We start from the raw sequence: 25,052 nt of genomic DNA, 5'->3' as shown, positions 1-25,052 counted from the left end.
ATTTTATGGGACGGGAATATTTGGTACAAAAGCCGTTTTTATGAGAAGGCGCTGCGAGCGCTCAGCCTTCGTTGGCCTGATTGGACTGATAGGAAGCGATGGCAGCCGTTATACCGGAACGGCAGCACGCAGTCACAATACAACAAACTGGGAATTGGAGGAGTTTGGGAAAACTGCAACATGTGGAGGGCAAGATGGAGGACAGTATCAGGGAATTTCCTGGAAGAAAGCATTGCCTACTGCGAGGAAGATGAAGCTTGGGCGTTCCCGAAGGACAAAGATCCCGATCAGACGAAACACGGTCAATTCCCAAGAATTTAGGGGAGGATGAGAAGACGCTCCCACACAGTAAAACCTGAGGACATAAACATGCTGCGGCGCTCTTCCTCTCACGCTCCCGGCCTTCGTCGTCTCACCAGAAGGCCAGACCGGAGGAAGGTAGAGCGAGCCCTTTGGGTGGAAGCACTCCGGATGACCCGGGCCTGGAAGCCTGCCGCACTCAGAAGATCCGAGACGGCTGTCTGCCTCATCCGTCATCGCTCCACGGCGGAGAGCTAAAACCTTATGGGGCCTGGTTCCTCTTCCTGTTCCATTTTCGGCGACAGGCCATTTATGGATGACACCAGAAATTCTGCGATCTGGTGGTGAAAATGTTGGTTGCTATATTTAGGAGGGGGTGGGGGGGCTGGTATTCAGCGTATGCAACATATTTATATCGGATATACTTGGAGAAAACCTCCAGCTTCCTTTGGACCAGAGGTGCCTTAAAGGGACAATTTACCCCACAGTCAAAACCACATATTCGTCCGTCCAGATTCTGTCGGTTCATCTCACACATTTTATTTAGCGTACTTTGTGTATTTTGGGAATCCTCTCGGCTTCATGTCTATTTTTTTGTGATTTAAAATCTCAGCGACTGCTGAACGTCACGTTGCCTGGGATCGCATCCCGCCTGCCTCACCCTTTTATGATGAATCAAAACACGGGAACGCCGTGCCTGACCTGGAAGTATTTCAGGCGGCGACAGTCTCGCCCTTCAAACGTTTCCACCTCCGTCTGGAACGCTACGGAGTACAGACTTCTATCAGTCCCTTCAAACGCACGCCGTGATTTACGTCGCACGCCGAGCACGTCGTGCTCTGCAGGCTAACGGAAGCGCCATCCGCCCAAACATCCCATCTCCTCTCGGACCGTCTGCGACGTAACTCAAGGACATCTGCCAAACCACTCAGGATGCGCCGCCTGCCTTTTACCCACAAGCCTCTTCGCCTCCCTGACCCGCCGGCCAAGTTCAGCTAATGAACTTTAATCACCCTGCTCCGAAAAAACACCCAAATTGTTTAAACCCATTTGTCAAAAACCACATAATTGCCTCCCAGCGTGCAACGAAAGCCGGATAAATCTCCAGGAGGGTCCAGCATGGAGATGCTTTCTCTTCGCTCAGGCTTGAATTGCCCATATTTCATTTAGGATTTATTTTCCTTTGGTCATATTTAGGTTTGGTGGTTTTTATTTTTATTAAATGGTAACATCATCTTCTTTGCATCACTAAAGTAAGGTCACCGAAAAAACAGATGGGAGCCGTCAAGAAAATGCCATAAAAAGCACTTAGGAAGAATTTGGATTTCCCAGCGATCCGATGACAGTTTTACTTCTCGGTCAATCCAGCGGAAATATTTTATTCACAGAAGGAACCGTTCAAACATAAAAACTAATGGTTTGATTGGAAGCGAATGCAAAACACTGTCCGTCATTCCGTGATCTCGTTGCTGGAGTGGGATAATCCCAGCATCTGTTGGACCGGTTCCGCTTCTGTTGCGACCCAAAGAGGGGGGGCCGACTTTGGTTGGGACGTATCCCATCTTTACGGACAGATACTAAAATGGTGATGACAGGAATCGTGTTTTCATCGTGTCGGCCGGTGAACGCAGTAACACAGAAACCGCTGGATGGGATTCCCATGAAAGGATCCATTTAATTTGAGTCTTCAGGAATTATTAAAATGTCTGTCATCCATTTCCACAAAACCAGAGCCAGGAAGTCCGTCACGCACTTATGAGACACACGCGTTTGAACCATGCCGTTAATTCAGGCTTTTTTTTTTACCATTAAAATAAAAATCCATTCACCCTGATGCCAACGGAGGGTCGGATGAAGATTCATCGGCGGCTTCGCTGGGGGGGGTCGGATGAAGATTCATCGGCGGCTTCGCTGGGAGGGTCGGATGAAGATTCATCGCCGGCTTCGCTGGAGGGTCGGATGAAGATCCATCGCTGGCTTCGCTGGAGGGTCGGATGAAGATTCATCGGCGGCTTTGCTGGGAGGGTCGGATGAAGATTCATCGGCGGCTTCGCTGAAGGGTCGGATGAAGATTCATCAACGGCTTCGCTGGAGGGTCGGATGAAGATTCATCGGCGGCTTCGCTGGGGGGGTCGGATGAAGATTCATCGGCGGCTTCGCTGGACCGTTGCGGCGTCTCCTGAACGACTGAAGGAGACGGACTGATTAGAAGAGAAACCTTCACTTTAAGCTATAACGATTAGCACATGCTTGCAAGATGCTAACTGAAAGGCTAGCTGAGATGTAATGCAGCCCTACCGTTGCATTATGGGATGTTTAAGGTGCGTCTGGTCTGCTGAATCTTATTTTACTCCTCAGGGATGACAGTGACTTAGCATTTAGCTCCAAATAGAACAGATCTCATTAGCGCATTCGCAAATGTCACAATAAACTCCAATCATGTCGTCAGGTATGTCAGCATAAATACAGTATATACATAAAAGGTCGTCCCCGTCCCCCCAAAAGAAAAAGCACACGGACAAACAACACCCACGAGGAATTTAACTTACAGGTGAAATTCCCAGCCACAAGCACCGGGAAAGGCACGAGGAACAAGAGTAACAACAGGAGCAGAAGGAGGAAGCGCAGAGTAATAACGAGACAATGACAGATAGGTGTGGCAGGGAGGCGGAGACCACGGGCAGGTGGAACCAATCAGAATCAGTGGAGGGAAAATCAAAAGAGAATGATGTGGAAATAAAGCAGGAAATAAAGCAGGAAATAAACCGGAAACCCCCAAAACATCAAGAGACTCCTTTCTGACGGGCTTTTATTGAGCATTTATACGAGCATTCAAAATATAACACATAATAGCAGCTAAATTCAAGTTGGGCGGCGTCAAACTGCCTCACCTTAAAAACAGATCAAGTACGATATATGTACCTCTAAAGCACGTCGGGGTCACCTTTAAAATACCCTCCACCCCCTGGAACAGTAAATATATTTAACACTGAGTATTTATTGATACACAAAGATCATGCTTCCATACGGCTAAGTAACATTCAAGAAGCCCAGGCTTCAATCGGCCACGCCGTCTCTGAGGGAATCAGGCGGTCCGGGTGGAAGGTCGTTTGGGAGGGGATGATGAAAACCCGAGGAGGGTCTGCAGAATAACTCTCAGTGACACAAATGAGTCGTCTGCAAGCAATCATCCACAATCCCTCCTCCCTAATGGCAGGCGAGGCGGGTTCTGGTGGAGTCATCTTCCTGCAAACCAACACGAGGAAGACCACACAAAAGCTAAAGGCTATCCAGATCGACGGGTCACGCAGTTTCATCCAGCGGGGTGCGTTTGTTTCTATTTCCTGGGTGTTAAGTTCACGACTTTGAGCCGCTCGGGGACCCCCCCCAAGCATATTCTGAAAACGCCCATAACGTCACCGCCTAGTGATGACATCACAGCTCTGCTTCACGCCAGCCTTTCACGGTTTTATTGGTGGATGATTCCATACAGCGCCATCTCCTGGCCTGGCATGGAATCATGTTCATCTCAATCAGGCGTCCTATGTCGTCACATGATCAACACGGGTTTGAGACGACAACCCCAACCAAGCCATCCATGCTTGGGTGGGGGGGGGGGGGCAACTCACTATAGAAACGTGGCCTCTTGACCCAGAGGTAGCCAAGGTGACATTCCAGCCCAGGTTAGCACAAGGGCACTTCGGTGCGGGAAGGAAGTGCTGATGGAGGAAGGGGCAGGTGTCTTTATCACCGGCACACAGCTGTATCCATAAATCAGGGGCCACTAAGGCCCCAAGCGACCACAAGTGAGGTAGGGGGCCTGTTTATAGAGCAACACCAAAGGGTGAACCTCGCTAAGGCCGGGGCTTAGGAGGACGGATTGCAGCATGTGACGTGTCATGCCACGTTATGCAAAACCGCAATACCAGCACTTCATCACAGTCCTGGAAGAGAGGGAACATGATCGCGTTGGGACAGAGGGAAGCAGGCAGAAGCCCCCCCCCCCCCCCCCCCCCTCCGGTCAGCCCTTTTTTCTTCTAATCTGTGCATGCCAAGCATTTCGTTAACGTCCCGGCCCGTCAGGACGCTGTGTTGTGGCTGAACTATTGTTGTGCGGCAGCAAATTCAAACAGTCTGGCGACGTGTTCTTCGTTGGGTCGTCCACAGAAGCGTCGCCATTTGTGGAAAACGTCTACAAAAAAAAACAGGTGAGCCCCCCCCACCCATTCAGTAGCACCTCCCATTTGCAAAAGGACAGCTTCAGTTTTTGAGATGCAAACTAGGCAGTGTTGCAGGGTGGAGACGACGGCATTCTGACTTCAGGCCAGGATCCGGATTTCCTTCAATACAGCAACGTTTTGACTGATGTCTGTCCGTCAAAATGTTATCGCTGGAATGACAAAATCTGAATTTATAAACACTGACAATTTCCTCTCATCACAGATTTAATTTACAGGTACTTTTTAAACCATTTCATTTCTCACTAAGTGTGTATCTTACATTTTATGGCTTGAAATTCATTATTTATCCTAATTTAAAAAATAGAGGGGAAAAAGATCATAATGTGAGAATAAAGTCAAAATTGTCCTAAAAATTAAAATAAGCGAAAAAAATGATGAAATAAAAATTCAGCATTTTACAAAATATTATATTTTACACGACAAATTCATTTCTGATTTACAAGTATTGCGGAATACATCTGAATGCAAGGCGGCCGTGGGTTCTCACTGACGCCACTCGTTCTTCAGGGCCCACTTCCTGCGGTGAAGACGGAACCGGCTGATCTCTAAAAGCCGCGCTGCCGCCGCTATATTTACCTGCTTCTGTTTTTCTACTCAGCGCATCAGATACAGGCTTCAAAGGGATGCCCACATAAGAGTGAAGCACGCAGCCGGGCCTTTGAAACCCAACGCTGTTATGTGATGTTGTTGGGGCAACTGTCCATCGTCCCGACACACCGGGGTACAAAACGGCCCCGGGGCAGGGACGATGAGGAGGAACTTTAATTCACTCTATCCTCTAATGCACAGAAGAAGAGATTCAGAGCGAACCCACTTCGGAGCTCGGGGATAAATACGCTGCATCTGGTTTCAATCCCTGCACGTCTCAGCAAGTTGTATATATATATAGATATATATATATTCTGGAAAATATTAAGCAGAATTCTAAAATATTTTTGAATCAGGAAGTCTGTACTAAAACGTACTTGTAAAACAAAAACAGAAAATTCTCACACCGTTAAAGAAAGACAACAAATCTAGGCTCCTCCCCTTTTTTTGCTCGATGTGCACAGATCTTTCCTCGCCCCTGCCAAACTAAGTTTAATGGAAATTTTGTTAGTCACGTTTTTTGCATGAGACCTGAACGCAGGTGATTCGTCTCCTCGGAGGAGGAGGAGGAGGAGGAGGAAGAGGAGGTGAATGTGATGAGAAATAAACGAATCGACCTGAAATTCTGTTTGACCGCCGTCCGGCGTACAGCAGCAGCTAATTAGCTAGCATCAACTTAAGCGCTTTCGCAGCCTTTTTCTCCGCTGCTGGGAACACGGAGCTCAGGCAAACATCTGCATTTGTCCGAGGGCAATTCTGTGTGTCGCAGCAGTAAATTCCCTCTTTTGTTTTTTCCACATGTGCATTCGCCGTGGTGCTTTGCCAACCCGCGGCGCTGCACATTATGATTTACGAGTGCGACTCCTTTTCCAGATGGATGGTTGACTTGTGCAGAATCTTACCTGCTGCAGCTCGGGACACAACTCAGAGAGTTGGAGCAGGTACAAAACCACTCCTCGAACCCGACTGCGTGTGCGTTTTTTTGCCCTCCCGGACCGAGGAGGATAACTTTCAGCGGCGGACTCCTTCTGGAGGATGGGAGGTGTTTGATGTACTTGAGTTTCATAAGAAGCAGATGGTTGAGGGAGTAGAGATATTTCTAGAGACAGGTAAATCAACCGGGCTGCAAAAAGTAACAGTAGTGAGTCTTGAAATATCGCAGCTGCTTCGCGTTTTAACCCGCACGAGTTAGCTTTCCGTTTTAATTAGCTTAGCGGTACATTTAACGAGCGACACCTGCAGACACAGTTTGAAAACGGCTTTAAATAAAGGACGTGCTTTTAACCCCCCCCCCCCCCCCCCGCTGGATGTTGAAAAGCGCATTTGTAAACTCTCTCTGGAGATTTACGACTCGTTTCTCACGCCTCGCCTTTACGATAATGAATGTAACGGCGTGTTTCGTAGAAGAAAGCGGCGGCAGGAAAGAGGATTGGCTCGTAAAATAACAAAAACGGGGCCGCGCCATCGCCCCGTTGAGCCTATCAGCGCTAATTATTCAGTGTCATGGAAAACATCTTGGAAACAGGCCGTCAGCGACTCCACGGCTTCCTGACAGCCAGAAAATCAGGCCCGCAGTGAAAACCCTGCGACACTCAGCTCTGCCTTTCCACTGCGCCTAAATGGGCTCGCCACAGATCCACAGAGTGAGTCGGAATCCAATTTATGCGTCTCGAGAGGATCATCGGAGTTTGTTCGCCATCGGTAGCGGCGAGGAATCTGTGCACGTGCAGCCGTCCAAGCAGGACGAGGCAACGCTCCAAACAAATTTCCCAAAAAGATAATTCAGTGGACGTTATGAACACGTGTGTTGCTGCTTTGGGTTAAAAACGGTTATCCATAAAATATATATTGCAAGAAATGAGGTAATCAGTAAGAAATGAGGTAATCAGTAGCAAGAAGTGAAGCCAAAAAACGATTTTGCTACCAACTTCCATGTTTTTTCTGAGTTTTACGCCACTTCCTGTGTATCAAAATAAAAGCATCTCAACAGAGGACATCAGGATGATATTAAACTCCCTGGTTTAGCTTAGCCTAGCAACATAAATCAATGCATTTTAACATTCTTAATCCATGAATTTATAAATCATATTATTTATCTTGTAATTTATTTTCCTTTTATAACATGAAATTATTTTTTAACTTAAATAAATAATTTAAGCTCCCACACTGGGCTGGCCTTTGCATGACCTTTGGAGGAAGGATTACAGAGATGATAATCTGCTCTACAGACATGTTTTATTTTTGGATGATATAATTTATGGTTTCAAATGTAAAGAAGGAAAAAAAAAATCTACATCCTTTAGTGGCTGAAACCATAAACCGTTTAGAAAAAAGATTTTACGCTGGAGGCATTGTACCCATCAGAGGCTCCTGATCCATAAACTGTTTCACTTTCCCTCACTTCGGTTGCCAGCTGTCCATCCACCCATCTCTCTGTTTATACGAAGCACCGCTGCTTAAGTGCTGCAGCAGGGACGAGAGCCGGGACTCGGTTAGGCCGGTTTCCTGAGTCCTGAATGAGGAGACGTTTGTGGTCGCCTTCCCAGAGGCAGAGCGGGGACCGTCCGGTCTCCTCGGAGTCGCATGAGCAAGCGTCGGGTTACATTTGTGACATGGCTGGCATATCGCGGTGCCCGTTCATTTGGGTGTCGCCGCATTCCACTTCCATGTTGCAGGAGCATAAATAACAGCGAGCATCAAGCCGATAGCCGGTTGAGAAGAAGTTGAGGCATGATTTATATTTTTGCCGCATTCTTGAACCATTAAGTGCAGTTTTTGGGAGGAAATTCCCAATCCAAGCTTTCCCAAATTAAATTATGTCCCCTCTGATGGAATTATGATTGTGGCTATGCTGTACATTGAGATCTTATCATGTTCTCATATTATAAGTTCTCACACACACACACACACCGGTCACTGGCGTCACACTCATACTATTAGCAGGAAGCTTCAACTCATTTCCTGAACACCTCACGAATCCTAATCCAAGGGTGAACGAGCAGCAAAAAAAGGTCTCAAACATGGATGCAGATTATAAACACAAACTTCCAAGCATTCCGGTGACATCAGATCCAAGGATGCACCCAGATTGAGTAGAACGAAATCACCATCGGATTTAATAATTGCGAGTTAAAATAGGTTTTACTGAGAGCAACAAATCTGCATTTTTAGCTGTGCCTTTTATAATGGCCGTTGTGTGTCCCTCCAAACGCCCCATCCTTCACAGGAACAGGAAATAGTGCAGATGGTATGGGTATGTAATGTGTTGCCTGGTTGAAATGCCAGCACTAAAAATACCCGGCTGGAATGCGGGGCTTGGCAGCGGGGGCAGGTTGGTGGCCTGGGCTTTGGCGCCACACTCAGGGCCTATTTTGACACGAGAGGGCAGTCAGACCGAAACCTGAAGCCGGCTCCTTGGTTCAGCACCTCTCTAATCTTCTATTTTGTTGTGGGAGAGTTTTCAGGGGCTCTGGGAACAGATGAGAGGGGGATTTAGAGGTGCTATTCCTGGGGTGCTTGGGGAGAGTCTTCTGAAATGCTTATTTTTTTTTTTTGCATCTAGCAGGCAGCGTTGCTCAGCCGTCTGGTGGATATAAATATTTGAAATAGGTATAAAGACTGCGAGGCATGTACTGCTCAAACCCTCATCCTCAAGTGGTCGTGATGTAAGGACGGAGAAGCATCCGTAATTCCCAGCTCCTCCCAACAGATTCTGAAGCCTTCCGAGGCTGGATGGGATTTAAATAGAAACAGAAAATCTAGTTACAATGTGCATAAGTCTGAAAGGAAGCAGATCGTAAAGAGGACGTGTGCATAGCACAGCCAGACAGGTGCTTAAAAAGATGCCTCCACGTCTCATGTTTGAATTCTGTGGGATCCCACAGGGGTCTATTTTGGGTCCCCTTTCATTCAGTGCGACTTCTATGGGATTCATGTACAGCGAGAAGAATCAAACCCCTCAACCAACAGATTCAAACAAATCCAAGGTCAAAAAATAGGATATTGTCGAAATATTATAACTTCCCAGAAATTATCGATGATGACGATGAGATTGTTGTTGCTCCAGTAAGTTTTTAAAGATAGTCCAACATTAAATTAAGGTTGAATTATGTTTAACTGGTTTGCTCTTTGTTTCGTTCTTTATATTTCCCATATTTTTTTTATAATCGCCTGTTTGACATGTTATTATTATTATTGTTATGACTGACTGACGGCTGGTTGAGAGTTATGAGACACATCTTCAGTATTAACCTCAAGCATCAATGCATCTGTTTTCCATACATTGCTGTAACGTAATTAATCTTCCGCAGCCTGTCAAATAAATGCTGACAAAATGGGAAGCTGTCGTTTTCTTTCATCTATTTCTCCAGACACAAATGTCAGTCGTGAAACCATTACGTGGCGCCCGGAATCCAGTCAACCAATGGTAAACCGTGCACGCCAGACAGACTTGCTGAGCGTGCACACGTCGGCCAAGTTGTAATTTCACTCTCTAGATAATAAATGGATTCACAGTTTATGGATTACGCTGCCCGGGGTGAAACGAATGCCGTCTCGCCGCCTGCGTTTCATTTCCTGCACATTTCTCATTTGCAGCTAAATAACGAGTCACGCATGTCAGCGGCCTTCAACGCCCATCGACATCAACAAATGTCCGTCGCTCTCAGCTCTCCTGCATCCCAGAACCATCGGGACTGATTTACGTTGAGCAGATCTCCGAATCCAACCGGCAGTGATCGCACTAGGCCTTCTGTTTCTTCTTATCATGCTTTTTTTTTCTTACCATCTTATTTCCAGCGTATGTATAGGCTAGCATCGTCTCTGAATCTGTTGAGACAAAGACCGCCAAAGCCTTCCTGAAATCAGTCATCAACAATTCATTGAAATCTGAAAGGACCTTTCTGAAGACTTGCTGGATTAATGCCGCAGATTTCCCAAATTCTCTGGTGAATATATTTATTTTGTGTCACCTTTCTCAGGTCGTGGTTGCAGTCGATGGCGAGGGACAGAAAAGTGTCCTTAGACATCTGGAAATTCTTTTTCCGCCGGTCCTTGGTGAAACTTGGAGCCGCTGGTTTCCCACCACTTCATTGCTCTAGTCTATTGTGTAGCCAGCCTGAGGGTTGACTGTGTAGTACTGGAGACAGGTGCCAGGACTACATCGGTGTAAGCTGCAATAATACTTACCAACTTCTTATTGTCGTCGTCGATCTTTGTGCGCGAGTTCGTCTCCGTTTGCTTGAAGCCATCGCCGGCGAATCGCTTTGCTAGCGCCGCTCGCCTCATTTCCAGCGCAGACTGTAAGTGTAAGTAAATTCTGCACGACTGGAATCTCGCACGGTGCCGTCGCAGATGCAGTTTGCATTTCAATCGGGAGCAACTAGAAAGATGAACAATGCAAAAAATAAAGAGAAAGTCTTGGAGCTGTCGTTAAGCCTCATAACTGCCACCTGCTGGACATGAACGGCGACGTTCGTTGAATAGACACCGTCATCTAAAGAAATGACGCGGTTGAAGCGACTGGATGGAAATAAGTGAAAGGTTTCCCGTCTGGAGGTGCGGGACTGTTTAAAGAGAAACTTAGGTGTCGGCTAAATGATATTAAAAACTCTGCAGACATGTTTGACCTCGGGCTGAAAAGCGGCTTTGATAAATCTTCGAGGTTAATCCAAAATAAGGTTTACTCATTACCGAACATGAATCACGAATGCATGGGGAAAATGGGCCAAACAGACCGAAAGTAAACAGTCAGATCGCTTTTCCAGCTGCCCCTTAACGGTGCCACCTGAGTGCGGTCGGGAAGACGACTTTTCAAGGGGCTGCTCTGCTGGGAAACGGCCCCGAGACGGTCCCACATGCTGCTGCTGATGGGTTTGTCACACAGGCCCGGGTGAGACGGAGCGAGATCCCGAATGGGCCGCATCTGACTTTAATTATCGTAAATATCATGAAACCACAGGAAGTTAGGAGGATCAAATACTCTGAGCTGGCTTAGGGGCTGCTGACGCACAAAAAACGTCCGATGCATGGAGTCACGTAGCCGGAAGACAGGAGGGACAACTGGACTTGTCCCTGCACGCATCCAACTGGACGTTCTTTAGGTCGCTAAATCATCACACCTTCGTTATGACGATGTCATCAGTTCCATATTAGGGTGCAAGTGATTGGTTGATCAGCTGTTTGCATCAAACATAAGAACAGTTTGAATCCATCGATGCAACACAGAGGTCCAAATGATTCCGCTCCTCAATGCGGTCCCTCGTCGGAGACGCATTTACGGATCAGATGTTGAAACGCTGAGCCATCCTTCATGGACTCACTTCAGCAGAACGGCCCCAAAGGTGTTTCTGTTGAGGCCCAAATTTATGTCTGAACGCCCAGAAAAAAGGCTCCAGCAGCTCAGAACCTTCTAGAGTAGCCCCCGAAATCCTGGGGCACTGTTCTGCGGAGTCATGAGTTCAAACTGAAACTGAGTGAAACCCTGTAGAGGGTCAGATGGATTCCATCAAGGATCAGGACATCCTAGAGGAAAATAAGTCTCCATCTGTGACGAAGATGAAGCTCAGGAATCATTGGATGTTCCAAAAGGGACGGTGGATCCCAAGTCCCGGATGATTCCAAAGGTCATCGCGGTCGACTGACTGGAATCGGTAGAACATCTCTGTTGGGATTTAGAGAAGGTTGGCGGCTGAAAGTGCTTCAATCCGACACCACACAATGCTGCCGTCTGCAAAGACGGGCGAAACACCAGAAGAAAGAAAAACAAGTCACGAACCCAAGAGCTGAGCGTCAGCAACAAATGGACGTTAACCACAGCAGGAAATAACAAGCATCAGGCGGGCGCCGCTCCCCCATCCAATCCGGGTTAAGTGGTCTTTGTTCTGCGAAGTGTCGAAATCCTCCAATTGCAAATTGGACCTGACGCTCCGGCGCCTTCGCCCTGACCCTCAAAGCTAAGTGTAACGGCCCTGAAATAAACACAGCCATCATTAAAGCCGTCACAACGTTCGTCCAGAAAGAGCCAGGAGAGGAAAGGCGAGGTTTCCCGCTTGTGTCACCGGAGTGTTCGCGACAAGCCGGTTTGGGAAGAGGATGGTAGAGGAAGCCCCACCCGGCAGAGCAGCAGGGTCACGTTCCCAGGGTGGGGAGAAATACAGAGGGCGTGGAATAAGATGAATACAAGATTTCAATAAGAGCAGCGATAAATGCAGCCTTTAACCAGCAGCAGCACAGATTGGAAGGATAAAAGCAAAATATCAAGAAATTGTCGGCCAATTTATATCCTAGATATTAGACTTCAAAATATAAAACAAGTCTGAAAATATTTCCCGAACCTCGTTTAGTCGACGGTGTATTTACCCCCCCCCCCCCCCCCCTTTCTCCTGCATCCGACCGGAGGACCTGCCCCCCCCCTTCCCAGCTGCAGGTACGGGGTTTGTTTAGGCTCCCTTCGTATCCAGGTGGTTTCTCCATCCGGTGGATGCTGACGAAGAACCTCCAAGCCTCGGGGGGCCTCCTCCCTCCCTGAAGCAGCCCCGGGGCTGGGAAAGCCATCTGCCGGGGCCTCCTCCTCTGAAGGAGGATGCTGAGGAGGCAGTGTCTGCTCCAGCAGTAAGACCGGCGGGCCTCGCTGGCCACACCGATCACATCCTGTAGGACAGCGTCACCAAAGTGGATCCGGCGTCCTTCAGCGGTACCAGCCCGCCGTGATACGAAAGACATCTGGACATCGAGATGCCACAGGTCTTGATGGCATTTTCAGGAATGTCACCAGGAACAGATGATTACATTTTGGTGATGATCCGATCCACGAGAGATTCTGGATTCAGGATCGCTTTGAAAGTTTCGTTAACATTGCAGTCAATGGAGCTTCAACATTTGTTCCTCAATATCTCGGTTGATTATTGGCCGATGTTCATGGGATTTGACGCAGTCATGGAGGGTGGGGGCCTCTATGTCACCAACAAATTTCATCCGGATCGGATCCGGATTGCGGATACTGTCGTGATCCGGATTTTCCCATTTGCTTATAAAACATCATACTTTGTAAAATATGCATTCGATTCACTCACCAAATATTAGAGTCATAAAAGGTAATAAATGTCTTCTGGATCTGATCCAGAATCAGGTCAGAAAATATTTTTTAAATTAAAACCCCATTTATGGATTCAAAGATCGAATCAAGCTGAAGCTGCTCCTGGATCCTGCTGGGACGAACACATTGGATAATAATGTTAAATTCATATTTCCTCCTGTCTGCAGCAGATCCAGCCCGGTTTAGAACATGCATGCTGTTCTGAACGGTCCATTCCAGTCCTGCACTGAACTCTACTGGTTGAACTGGAGTACAGCAACAGGGGTAGAAATGCAAAGGCAAATGCAAAGGACAGGGTGAGGTGGAGAACATTGGGTTGCTGTGGCAACCCCTCACGGGACAAGCCGGGAGTACAGTAGTAGTTTATGGAATTTGACAGTCAAGTAGGGAGGGGGGCGGGGACCTCACATCACTGACTTTCATCCGGATTGCGAGTACTGTTGTAATAAAATAAAAAATAAAAATCCGGATTTTCCCATTTACTTATAATAGAGGCTTTTTCAAAAACAATCATATCATGTAAATCCAGATCACCATGTGGACGGTGTAAATCCAATTAGGAGGGGAATGAGCTGCTTGGCGGAGGTCTGAGTCTCTGGGTGCTTCTTTTTTTTTCGTCTTGTTTGGTTATAAACTGGTAAGAAATATATAATGCCACTAATCCTAATCTCACAGATGAGTAACCGGGATCAACAGATTCCAAATGTAATGATCAGGCCTTATATGGGCATCAGGTGAAATAAAGAAGCGCTGCTTCAGGAATGGAATCCGTTTTCCAGGTCGTTCCTCTTTGCTCCGCGCTCTCTCAGCACGTCGCCCCTCTTAGGGGGGCGTTTTCACTCAATTCTGCCCCTCCGCAGCATCAGCAGCGCAGATCCAGCCTCCGCGCAGACGCCGCCGCTCCGACTCGGCTCTGTGGATTGTTTTTCTTTCTTTTTTTTTTAAAGGTTCGTGACGCAGGATTAAGGCACGCGGGCGGTAAATAAACAGGATCAAAACAAAGCGCGTGAGGATTCGTCTTCCGAGCACGAGCTTCTCCTGGGCCGCACTATTTCGCGTCGAGGAGGACTAAACAGGTACAAACTGAAGGGTTCCCCCCCCCCCATTATTTTCATGCCTCAGCGCACATGCGGATTGACGTGGAGGCCGTGCTTCGCACGTCTGATGTGATTACACGCGTGAAACAAGACATGAAAAGGGGGGGAGAGTGGGCGGGGGGTCGTTCGAACGCGTCTATTGTACGTGAACTCACCACAGTGTCTCGCGGATGTGTACCGTTAAGAGGCTAATTATTTTTAGCTAACCTAGCTAACGCTGGTTCACCTTCAGCTTCGTGATTTACCCGGGTTGTGGAGTCAAATTAAACACGCACGCCGCTCAGTGTGAGCTCACGTCAGCCCCCCCCACACACACTATTATAAAATCATCCAAAAGTTCAACTTCTGCGCGTTTACGTGGAAGCGGAGCTTCGCTGTACAGCTAGCTTCGGTACAGTGACGTTAGCTTAGATGGCGGCATCATTTTTCCTATTAGTACTGGGCTCGCGCGTTGACCGCCACACGCACATACACGCAACATATCCCTCCACCTCACGGCAGCCGTGGGCTCGTTACGGCACACGCACACGTATGTTACGTGTGGCTTTTACAGGCCGCAGCCGTGACGTTCAGGTCAGGTTTGCTGGAGTGAAAACGTCCGGCCTTCCAAGCAGTGGATGTGACGTATGTCGTTTTAAACACGCCAAATCACTTCATGACATGTCCGGAGAACAGCCCGGACGGGCTCGTGCGTCATAACAAACACGAGATCGGCCATGTTCGAAAGTTTATGAAGGGAATAAACCATTAGATCTAGTATAGCTTCATCACGTGACAGCTTAGCATTGAAGTTCTGACACTATCCATAAAAAGATACCTTGAATAAAGTTATAGAAATGTTAAGACACATTAGTTTAGTGTTGTTTCTGTTTCCTGGATCCAGAGCAAGATGTCTGCCAGAGGAGGAAAGAAGAAGGTCACCAAGCTGTCCCGTTCGGCCCGGGCGGGGGTCATCTTCCCCGTGGGGAGGATGATGAGGTACCTGCGCACCGGCACGCACAAATACCGCATCGGTATGGGGGCGCCGGTCTACATGGCGGCGGTCATCGAGTACCTGGCAGGTAGATTCACGCTTCAGTGAAAGCGCCGTTACGTTTTGTTCTTTCTGTTTTTACTTTATGTTAATTATAAATACGCTCAGGTTTGTTTACTCGTCTGTGATTGGGTAGTTTTTTATCGAAACGACTCGACCGAATTCAAGGAAAAAGAAACGCGTTCGATTTTGGAGACAACGCGGATCAAAGGACGCTTGTTTTTAAGACCGTCCTTTGCTCTGCAGGAAGAAATCTCAGAATCAGGATTTTAAAATAAAGCCACACATTCTCGGTGTAGATGAGGAATCCAGATCAATAAAGTAGAGTTTAAGAACGGGAACGCCGTGTCTTCTCTCCTCGAAGCCGAGATCTTGGAGTTGGCGGGGAACGCAGCGCGGGACAACAAGAAAGGACGAATAACTCCCCGGCACATCAAGCTGGCCGTGGCCAACGACGAGGAGCTCAACCAGGTCTGGAGAACGTCGGCATGCGTTTAAAGGAACGGCGAGAACCCGGGCTCTCTGGGTTCCTCCCGCGTTGTCCAGCCTCTGTTTCTGAACCGTGTGCTCCACCCAGCTGCTGCGGGGCGTGACCATATCGAACGGAGGGGTTCTGCCTCGGATCCACCCGGAGCTGCTCTCCAAGAAGAGGGGGGCCCGGGTGAAAGCCGACAGCCAGGCGTCCGTCCCGGAAAAACCGGCCGAGCGCCCAAAGAGCAAGAAAGCCGTGAAAACGCCGAGAAAGGTGAAAGGAAGGCGAGGCCGCAAGCCGAAGGTCAGTGAACGCAGCAGCACGGGGGGGGGGGGGGGGGTGTTCAGGAACAGTTCGCACACGGGGTGACAAAGGAAACTCCTCCTCCTCCTCCCAAGGTTTAACGTGATCTAGTTTTTAAGGCGTTCCAGCCAATAAGGAAACCTCAGCTCTTGGGTTTGTTCGTTTTAGCTGTGAGTGAAATGTGTTTTAATCAGGATGCTTCTCCCCCCCCCCCCCTCCCCCCAAGAAGAACACGGACACGGAGTCGGTACCAAACTCCACAGTGGAAGACGGTCCCGGAGACGGCTTCACCATCCTGTCGGCAAAGAGCCTGTTCCTGGGGCAGAAGGTAACGCTTCAGAGCCTTTGAGGGGGGGGCGGGGGCGGCGGCCGTTTGCTGACGCCGTGTTCCGGTTGTGAATTCACAGCTTTCGCTAACGGAGAGCGAACTCAGCAAGATCGGATCAATAAAGGTGGAGGGGATAATCAACCCGACCAACGCAGAGATGGACCTGAAAGACGGCGTGGGTGAGAGGACGAGGACGAGGACGAGGACTCGCGTGGCTCTCCTTCCTCACTCGTCTTCATCCGGTGCCTTGCTCACCTGCCGCGTGTGTTTGCAGGCAACGCCCTGGAGAAAGCCGGAGGGCGGGACTTCCTGGACGGAGTCAAGGAGCTTCGGAAAGCACAGGGGCCTCTGGAGGTGGCTTCAGGTACGGCGTTCTCTCCACAGGTGTTGAGACCAGGAGCGCCTCCTCCTCCTCCTCCTCTTCCTCCTCCTCCAGCGAGCAAAGAGCAAAACTAGATCAGACAAACGTGAAGACGTTAAAGACGGACGCATGGAAATCAATAAAGTCCGGAATTACAGAGGTCCATTAAAGTAACGACGTTAGAAACAAACCTTTGCCCCCCCCACAGTGGCGGTGAGCCAGGCCAGCGGGATGGCGGCCCGCTTCGTCATCCACTGTAACGTCCCGCAGTGGGGGTCGGAGAAGTGCGAGGACCAGCTGGAGAAGACGGTGAAGAACTGCCTCTCAGCGGCGGAGGACAAGAAGCTCAAGTCTGTGGCGTTCCCCTCGCTTCCCGCCGGACGGTGAGTCACATGACCCGGGCCCGACCACGGCTTAACGTAACGTACCGTGATCCTCCTCCTCTCTCTCACAGGAATGGATTCCCGAAACAAACCGCCGCCCAGCTCATCCTCAAGGCCATCTCCAACCATTTTGTTTCGGGCACCAGCTCCTCCCTGAAAAACATTTACTTTGTTCTGTTCGACAGCGAGAGCATCGGGATTTATCTTCAGGAAATGGCCAAGCTGGATGCCAAGTGAGGATCCGGGGGGGCGGGGCTTGTTCTTCAGGTGGTGTAAATACGTGATGCGTGACATTAACCTTTTTAATGTGGAATCTGTCTCGGTTAAAAACAACAACGTTTGTGGGTGGAGTGCCGTTCGTTCGTGTTCCGCTGTCCCTTCTAGAGTTTGCATTCTTTCTAGATTAGATGATTTAAAGGTTTCCGTGTTTTTACATTCCATGAACAGATATTTTAGGTGGTTTTTTTCTGGCCTCTGTCGTTTCTAAAACATTTAGTTTACTAAGAAACTGTGGTTCATCCTGCTTTGAAATAAAATCCCATGTTTTACACGACAGGTTTTTTCTGTTTTTGATGGTGGCATTTACATAACGGAGGCTTCAAAAAAAAAGAAATCTTATCCGACACAAATATTAAATTTCAATAGACGAATCCACACACAAGAATCAATACATTATATTTATTACATAGTAAAAAGTACTTCACCTTTCACTTCTATATACATTATATTCTTGTAGTCAGTGACGTAGTTGGGAGCCCGGTGCGTCTACATCAGCTGAAGTCCCGCCTCCCGCCCGTCTGCAATAAATAACATTAAACAGCAGAGAATCCCACGAGCAGCTGGAGGCTCCGCCCCTCTCCACGTCACATATTTGGCATTTAAACGGTGAACTAGACATTTAGCGAGGGGCCGCGTCATCGCACACAAGGCACAGACTGCATGCAACAAGGTCACACGTTTCCACGGAAACCGTACTGAAATGCAGGGGGGGGGGGGTCGTACTGCAGAGCTATGAGGGTTTAGTTAATAATCACACCTGTGATGTCACCGGGGGTCACGTGATGCTCTGAACGAATAAAATGCTGATTAACCGACGCTACTGCTTTTCAAAGTAAAATAATTCAACGTCAGCCGACTTTAAACGCGAACCTAGCTCAGCGCTAACGTTTTAAATCATGTTGGATTTATTATAAACCATTTAAGTTTAATCTCGTAACTGCCGCTTCCACCATCTACATTTAGGAATGTTGTAGATCTCCAGTCCACCATGAGGTCAGGTCGGTCGCATCAAGTTAAAATAAAAATAATAAATCATAGATGAAAAACAGGACGAGTGAAAACACGGACCGGACTGACACTCTAAATCAGGAGCTTCAGAGTCGTCCTAGAGACGAGGTGGACATTTCAGGAGCGTCCTCTCCTGTCCTGCGACGTCATTCTGCTAGTCATTCTGTAGTCCCTGATAAATACGCTCCGTCCTCGTGTTGGTAAAGGTTACGGCTCTTTTAGATTATTTAATTAAACTAAGCTTTTTATTTTAAGGTTCTATCTTCAAGAGGGGGAAATGGGCGGAGCTTCACACCTGTTCTTTCTCCCAAGCATAAAACTGCAGTGTGGAAACAATTAGTTTTTACGCCATCAATCTAAAATATACACATAAATGCACGGAGTTTAAAAAACGCTGGAATCAGCACGTAAAATGTCCGCCGTGTGGAATCGCCCTTTACCGCCATCGGATTTATGACAGTATAATCTTCCTCGGGTGACTCCTCCTCCTTCGCTGAAGCTTTGTCCTTATTGGATACGATTATGCTAAACACACAAACAACAACCCAGCGAGGTGTTTCACAGTTTCAGTGACGTCCCCGTTTCAGAAACCTGCCGACAGACCGGATCTCGGGCTCGTAGTCGGGTCCGGTTCTTAAAGGGGCGGCGGCCTCGGTGGGGTTGACGGTGCAGCTCGAGTTCTCTTACTTGACCTCGTCGGAGGGGCTCATGGGTCTGGGATTGGGGAGGAGCGGTACCGGGGACGTGGCTTCGATGAGGGCGGGGTTCAGGATGATTGGCAGGGACATGGGCGGGACCCCCACCTGCAGAGGAGAGGCGAGGGGCTGCAGGATAAGAGGCGATTGGCTCAAGGGGGAAGAGGCCCGGGCGGGGGTCACCGTCAGCGGCACGGGAGGGTTTGGGAGTTGGACCGGAGACGACCGGTCGGATCCTGGAAAACAACAAATAAACAACAGATCGACGGACTCTAGGAACCAATCGGGTCGCTCACGAAGTCGGTTTACCATTGGCACGGACCGGATGGGACTCCTGCGGAGACGCTGGCCTGCTGGGGGGCCGCGTCTCCGCGGGGGGGGCCGGGCCCGGCGAGGGCAGCTGGGTGGGAGGCGGAGCCTCCTGAGGGGAGGAAGGCCGGCCTGCTTGGGGCGTCGGCTGCACGGGATCCGGATCTACGAGTGGAAGACGATGTGAAGCCAATCCGGGATTCGTTTCACGCGCGTCCCCCGACGTCCCCCGACGTCCCCGCCGCGTACCTGCTATCACGGTCTGCTTGAAGAGCTCCTCCCTCAGGTGAGGCAGGAAGCAGACGATCCGCTCCCAGGTGATCTCCCACAGGTCGGAGAATCCCGTCCTGGAGTCGGCGCTGTGGAAGATTCCCGCCGTGTCCATCACCAGCAGCATGTTCTTCAGAGACTCGGGGATGGCCTCCAACTACACGTGCACACACACGCACACACACACACACACACACACACACACACACACACACACAGGGGCAGGAAGCAGCCAATCAGGAGGGCCGGATAAGACTCGAAGCGTCTCGTCTTTCTGACGGCGCCGGCGTTGATGCTCACCAGTAAGTCGCTGGATCCGGCGTGCATGTACTTGTCCATGAAATCCAGGATGGTGAGCCAGAGGGCAGCGAAGGTGGGGAGGGACAGCAGCGGGGACAGGTGCTGGAGGAACACCTGGACAGACGGAGGACAGGACCGCTGCGTGAGACCCGATGGAAGGACGCCGCCGCCGCCGCCGTCGCTCCCGTGTGGCGCCCCGTTACCTTCGACAGCAGCGTGCAGGCTCTCATCCTGGTCTCCTCCATCCCGCCTACGTCTGCGGGGCTGATGTTTTCCAGCAGCTTCGTCAGCAAAGGGAAAAGCACCTGCAAACAGCACGCCGTGAGATCACAGCGACCCCCGGAGGGCCGGGAGGAGCAGACAGGCGGACTCGTTACCTTATTGAAGCAGGATTCCCACTCTGTGGCGTCAAGCGTCTGCAGATCGTGGACCAGCAGCGCCCTCTGCAGGTAGGTGAGGGCCTGCATGCGCACCTGTCGTCTGGCGTCGCAGCACAGCCAAGCGATACCTGTGGGGGGGGGCAGCCGCGAGTCACATGACCTGGAAGCGTTCGTTCGTGGCGGCCGTTACGGGTGACATACATGAGCAGATAGAGAACAGTCCACGTGGTCCTGGTCCCGGACCGCGTCGTACCCTCACCTTGCAGCAGGGGGCACCAGCAGCTGGTCCACAGGGTCTCGGAGTCGGCCTCGATCTTCCTGCCTGCAGCCTCCAGGTGGCGCTGTTCCTCCGCCCAGGAGCTGTAGATGCTGGCGGCCCTGGTGTGTAGAGTGTGCATCAGGTCTAACAGCTACACACACGCACACGCACACACACACACACACACACACACATACACACGCACACACACACACGCACACGCGTTATTACGCCTTCATACTCACTATATATATATATTCTATATAAAACGGCCTCCCTTTGAGGAGCGGAAGGACTTTGATGATGTTTAATGAGAGTGAAGATCAGAAGGTAGAAGGGTAAAGAGCGCTGCTGTACTTACATCCTGACTAACCTGTAATGACACCGTGTGGTAGCTGGCCGGGACGCCCTCGTCCTCCTCCTCGTCGCTATGGGAACGCGACGGACGCCGGTTGGCGGCCCGGCCGCCGCCTCGCCTCGCGCCTCCTCCTCCGCCCTCCTTCTCCCGCCCTCCTGCCTTCCTCCTCAGGCGGGATTTGGACTCGTACTTGTGGCTTTTCTTCTTGTCGTGGTTGCGGTAACCTGATCGATCACATGATCAATAAAAAAAAAGGACGCTTTTGTTTTTGTAAACGCTCCGAATTCTATTTATTTATCTACGCGGACGGTTCAGCGGTGAAATGAAGTCTTTGATTCTGATCATATGGACTCGGCTCGGCGCTAAACGCTACGTTTACTCGCCGTTTAATCGTAACCACTCACAAAGAGACATTTCAGAAAGTGCTGGAAAGATAAACAATCGTGAGTTGTTGCGTGAGTTGCTCGCCTGCAGTCAGGACTCAGGGTTTTCATAATAACTCGACCGACGAGTCTCGATTCTTGGCTCACCGAAGCGTTTAAAAAAAAAAGAACAAAAAATACACCAAAGGTGGGCGGAACCTCGAAAGAACCACAAAGCTGTGGGCCTCGTTCCAAAAACCTGAAACCTCAAATTAACAGAAACATATGAGGTCAGGCCGCAAAAACGTTCCGCCGCCACGGCAGGTAATTTCGCGTAGATGAGCGCCATCCGCCGCCGGGCGCTTTGATCGACCCGCTTGCTTTCGTGCGTTAAGCTCCGTTGAGGGCGCGGATCCAACGGCCCGGAGCGGCGGGAGAAAAACGAATAGCTCATCAGTGATGCCGACGCACAACTGCGCCGCCGCCGTTTCCCCAACGCTAATCCCAACGCTAATCCCAGTCTTACTGTAGATCTCACAAGGAGGGATGAGTGGAAAAAGGAGCGGTCTGACGGGCAGATGACAAGGAGGAGAAAGCCCAGAGAGGTGGAAACTAAATAACAAAGTGTATGGTTGCTATGGCGACACTGTCACCGGGTCTGAACCGAAACGTTCTACGTGCTGAACCCACAACATTTCATTCATTCGCTCTCTCTCAAACAGCACAAAGATCGAACGTTCATCTCCCTTAGCCAGCCTCCCTGTGGGACACCCTGTCTACACAAATCTGTAATGGAGCCGTTAGAATAAAAGCTCCAACGGGGCTGGCTCTCGAGCGGCGGCGGGCGGCCGGCGGCGCCTCACCTCCATTCAGACCGGCCTCCACGAACACCCGGATGGCCCGAACGCACAGCTCGAAGTTGTCGGGGGTGACGTGGGCGGCGTCGCGCACGACGAACGACAGCGTTTCCACGCATTTCATGAGCGACTTGGTGTCGTGCTGGCCCAGATCCTGGCCCACCGTCAGGCTGTACTGGTTGACCAGCGGGTGAAGGGGCGGGCCTCTGGGGGGCCTACCCGTCTCCAGGTCGTCCTTCCCAACCTGCAGGAATCACAAGGGAACGCCAGACATTAGCGTTGACGTGTGATTGAATGCAACCCCCCCCTCGCTGAAGGTGGGCGTGTCCTGACCACGAGCCATCCGCCGCCGGCCACGTCCACGTCCGTCAGGGAGCGAGGGATCCGGCTCTTGCTGTGCTCGGTGTAGACCTCCGTGTCCGAGGTGTAGCCGCGGTCCACGCTCACCTCGCTGGCGTGATGAGGCGGCAGCTCGCCGTCCGATTGGGCGCCTGGAGACACGAGCAGCACGGAGTCAACGGCGTCCACGCCGGGTCCCGCGATCCCCGGGGCGGACGCACGTAAAGACCCAGAGGGACCTGGACCTGCGTCGTTGTCGGCAGCGGGGGAGGCCAGCTGGAACGAGGCGGGGGGTTTCACGCCGGCGCCGATGCACTCCAGCAGGGAGAACAGCGTGTACCAGTCGTCCGTGCAGTGGATGTTCGCCGCGTTGGTCTTCAGCAGCTCGTGAAGGCCGAAAGCGATCTCCCTGCTGACCCGGGACAAGACGTGAGGCTTCATCATCACAGGAGGCGCAGGGAGAGGAGAACCTGAGGACGCAGGGGGGGGGGCGGTTCTTAGGCGTTCGTCTCAGCGCGCGTGCGTCGCTCCCGTTAGCGTGCGGCTGTACCTGCGAGCTAATGTCCTCTCGTCGCAGCAGCCGGATGGCAAGTCGGAGGAGTCCCACCACGGCCCGCTCCACCAGGAAGCAGCTGTCGATGGCGTGGACGCAGAGGCGGTAGAGGTGGTCGCGCACCGTCTGCCACACGAACGCCACGCGGTCGCTACACGCAGAGCACAGAGATCATTAGAAAGCCGCCGACAGCGGGGGGGGGGGGGCGCCATTACTGGCAGATTCTCCATCCCACCGGTTCTCCAGGACGACGCGGAGCAGCATCTCCAAGCAGAAGGAGGCGTCCTCCTCGTCGTACGTCTCGTCGTCGGGGGTGACCGATATCAGAGCCTTCGGGGGGGAGGGGGGAATTATCTCGTGTTAGTCTGTTAAAAGCGAGACAGATGAAGGCGGAGCTCTTTGGTTGCTATTCTGACAGTGATGGCGCCACCGTTGCATCCTGGGAGGTGCAAGGTGCTGCTATCTCTACAACGGAGGAGGGGGGGGGGGTGATGGACGCACCTTCATCAGCTCCTGCAGAGACTCCAGCTGCAGGAATTTGCTCTCGGTGATCAGCTTCTCGGGGTCACATTGCTGGAGAGAGACAGAAACGGAGATTTAGATTGAAACGTATCCAATAAGTCGTCCCGGTGAGTCGCCGCTTCACCTTGATGCAGAGGACGGCGGCCTGCTTGGCGCCTTGGTTTTCCGTGGACGGTCCGCGGAGTCCCGACTGTTCGGCGCCGCTCAGCGTCAACCAGTTGACGAAACTCAAGACCGCCGACTCGCCGCTGACGAGGCGAAAAACAGTCGAGTTTTACTTTAGTCGTCTCCGTTCATTCAGGGATCATCGGGTGGCGTCCGGGTCGTACCGATTCGAAGGCGTCTCCTCTCTTTGGAGAGAAATCTTCCCGTTCGGTTCCACGAAATCCTCGACCTGAGGAACGGAGCAGAAAAGTTTGGGTCTCGAGGAGGGGGGGGGGGGGGCGGGGGGCCCGCTCACATCACCGACAGAACGGAAGGACTGACCTCCACCATGGATTTGGGCAGCAGCTCGGCTCTGAACAGCTGCAGCATGGAGTCCATGATGTTCTTCCAGCCCTCCCTCAGGATGTTGCCGTGGCGATGGGCGAGGTCAAACACGGTCTTGGCGGCCGTCTGCGCCTTACTGTTGCTGCCGAACACCGTCGGAAGGTTTTCCACCGACTGCAGAAGAGAAGGAGACGTTTGTTTAAGGTGGATTGATTGATTGATTGATTGATTGATTGTCGCCGATCCCTTAAAGGCCTCACCTCGCTGCTCAGGGTGGTAAACTTGCAGAGGGAGATGATCAAATTGTCAAAGACGTCGCTGAAGCCGTAGTGAGCCGCGATCATCGCACATTTCCTGCGAAGGCAGAAAGACTTAGAAACCTCAGATCCCATCCAGAAACGCAAAATGACATCACCGAAGAGGAAGAGGAGGAGGAAGCATAGCGAGGAAAGGTCGCCTCACCTGAAGCCGGTGATGGCCTTCTGGATGATATTGTCGTCCAGGCTCTTGTCAAAAACATAAGACAGGGCGGCGATGGTGGGACCCAGGTCATGGTGAACAAGTCGTGGTCGTAGCTCCCGGGCGGCAGGTGGAGGAAGACGCCTTCGGGCGTGGCGCCGCGGTGGAGCAGCACGCTCCACACGTAGTTCTCCTTCACCAACCCCGTCTGCTCATCGGGCATCACGATCTCCTCGCTCCTGCGGAGGAAACGGCTCCTGTTTTTAGTTTGCTTTCATTTGATGTTTTGCCACTTCACCACTAGGTGTCGCCCTTGACTCGCTTAAAACCGACGCAGCTTATCCTGCAATGTTTCACAATGAAAAGCTGAGGAAAAAGCGTCTGTCCAAAAATGTTACTTTGAAATGTAAAC

The 25,052-nt window shown here is 50.8% G+C and overlaps 2 protein-coding genes across 3 annotated transcripts in view; one reads left to right on the top strand and one right to left on the bottom strand.

Annotated features, from left to right (window-relative positions):
* Positions 1–14,120: 14,120 nt before the first annotated feature.
* Positions 14,121–17,735, top strand: macroh2a2 (macroH2A.2 histone). Of its 2 annotated transcripts, none has more exons than XM_068741502.1 (9): positions 14,121–14,300; positions 15,205–15,382; positions 15,719–15,825; positions 15,932–16,129; positions 16,359–16,457; positions 16,537–16,636; positions 16,732–16,821; positions 17,027–17,201; positions 17,273–17,735. In XM_068741502.1, exons 2-9 carry the CDS (start codon positions 15,211–15,213, stop codon positions 17,436–17,438), a joined length of 1,107 nt encoding a protein of 368 aa, XP_068597603.1. In that variant the 5' UTR covers positions 14,121–14,300; positions 15,205–15,210; the 3' UTR covers positions 17,439–17,735. The 2 variants fall into 2 exon arrangements, with proteins under 2 accessions (XP_068597603.1, XP_068597602.1); XM_068741501.1 differs by having other exon boundaries at positions 16,356–16,457.
* A 147-nt stretch (positions 17,736–17,882) lies between these two features.
* gbf1 (golgi brefeldin A resistant guanine nucleotide exchange factor 1) overlaps positions 17,883–25,052 on the bottom strand; it is a 7,322-nt gene continuing 152 nt past the window's right edge. Inside the window, 21 exon segments of the mRNA XM_068741668.1 lie at positions 17,883–19,419; positions 19,493–19,657; positions 19,742–19,919; positions 20,063–20,176; positions 20,266–20,367; positions 20,440–20,570; positions 20,702–20,852; positions 21,063–21,283; positions 22,285–22,522; positions 22,612–22,769; positions 22,863–23,063; positions 23,066–23,087; positions 23,168–23,321; positions 23,406–23,500; positions 23,672–23,743; positions 23,817–23,940; positions 24,022–24,086; positions 24,179–24,355; positions 24,442–24,535; positions 24,644–24,725; positions 24,728–24,879. Of these exon segments, the coding sequence (XP_068597769.1) occupies positions 19,172–19,419; positions 19,493–19,657; positions 19,742–19,919; positions 20,063–20,176; positions 20,266–20,367; positions 20,440–20,570; positions 20,702–20,852; positions 21,063–21,283; positions 22,285–22,522; positions 22,612–22,769; positions 22,863–23,063; positions 23,066–23,087; positions 23,168–23,321; positions 23,406–23,500; positions 23,672–23,743; positions 23,817–23,940; positions 24,022–24,086; positions 24,179–24,355; positions 24,442–24,535; positions 24,644–24,725; positions 24,728–24,879 (2,944 nt within the window). The 3' untranslated portion in view covers positions 17,883–19,171.

Source organism: Brachionichthys hirsutus, chromosome 7 (genome assembly GCF_040956055.1).
Source record: "Brachionichthys hirsutus isolate HB-005 chromosome 7, CSIRO-AGI_Bhir_v1, whole genome shotgun sequence".
Lineage (NCBI taxonomy): Eukaryota > Metazoa > Chordata > Actinopteri > Lophiiformes > Brachionichthyidae > Brachionichthys > Brachionichthys hirsutus.
Note: the sequence above shows the minus strand (reverse complement) of the source record. Positions and strands in the feature narration are given on the sequence as shown.

Excerpts from the sequence above, each read along its gene's own strand:
- macroh2a2 (XM_068741501.1), top strand. The coding sequence starts at position 15,211 with ATGTCTGCCAGAGGAGGAAAGAAGAAGGTCACCAAGCTGTCCCGTTCG. Across the intron at positions 15,383-15,718 it reads GGTCATCGAGTACCTGGCAG|CCGAGATCTTGGAGTTGGCG; the intron begins GTAGATTCACGC and ends CTCTCCTCGAAG. Across the intron at positions 15,826-15,931 it reads ACGACGAGGAGCTCAACCAG|CTGCTGCGGGGCGTGACCAT; the intron begins GTCTGGAGAACG and ends TGCTCCACCCAG.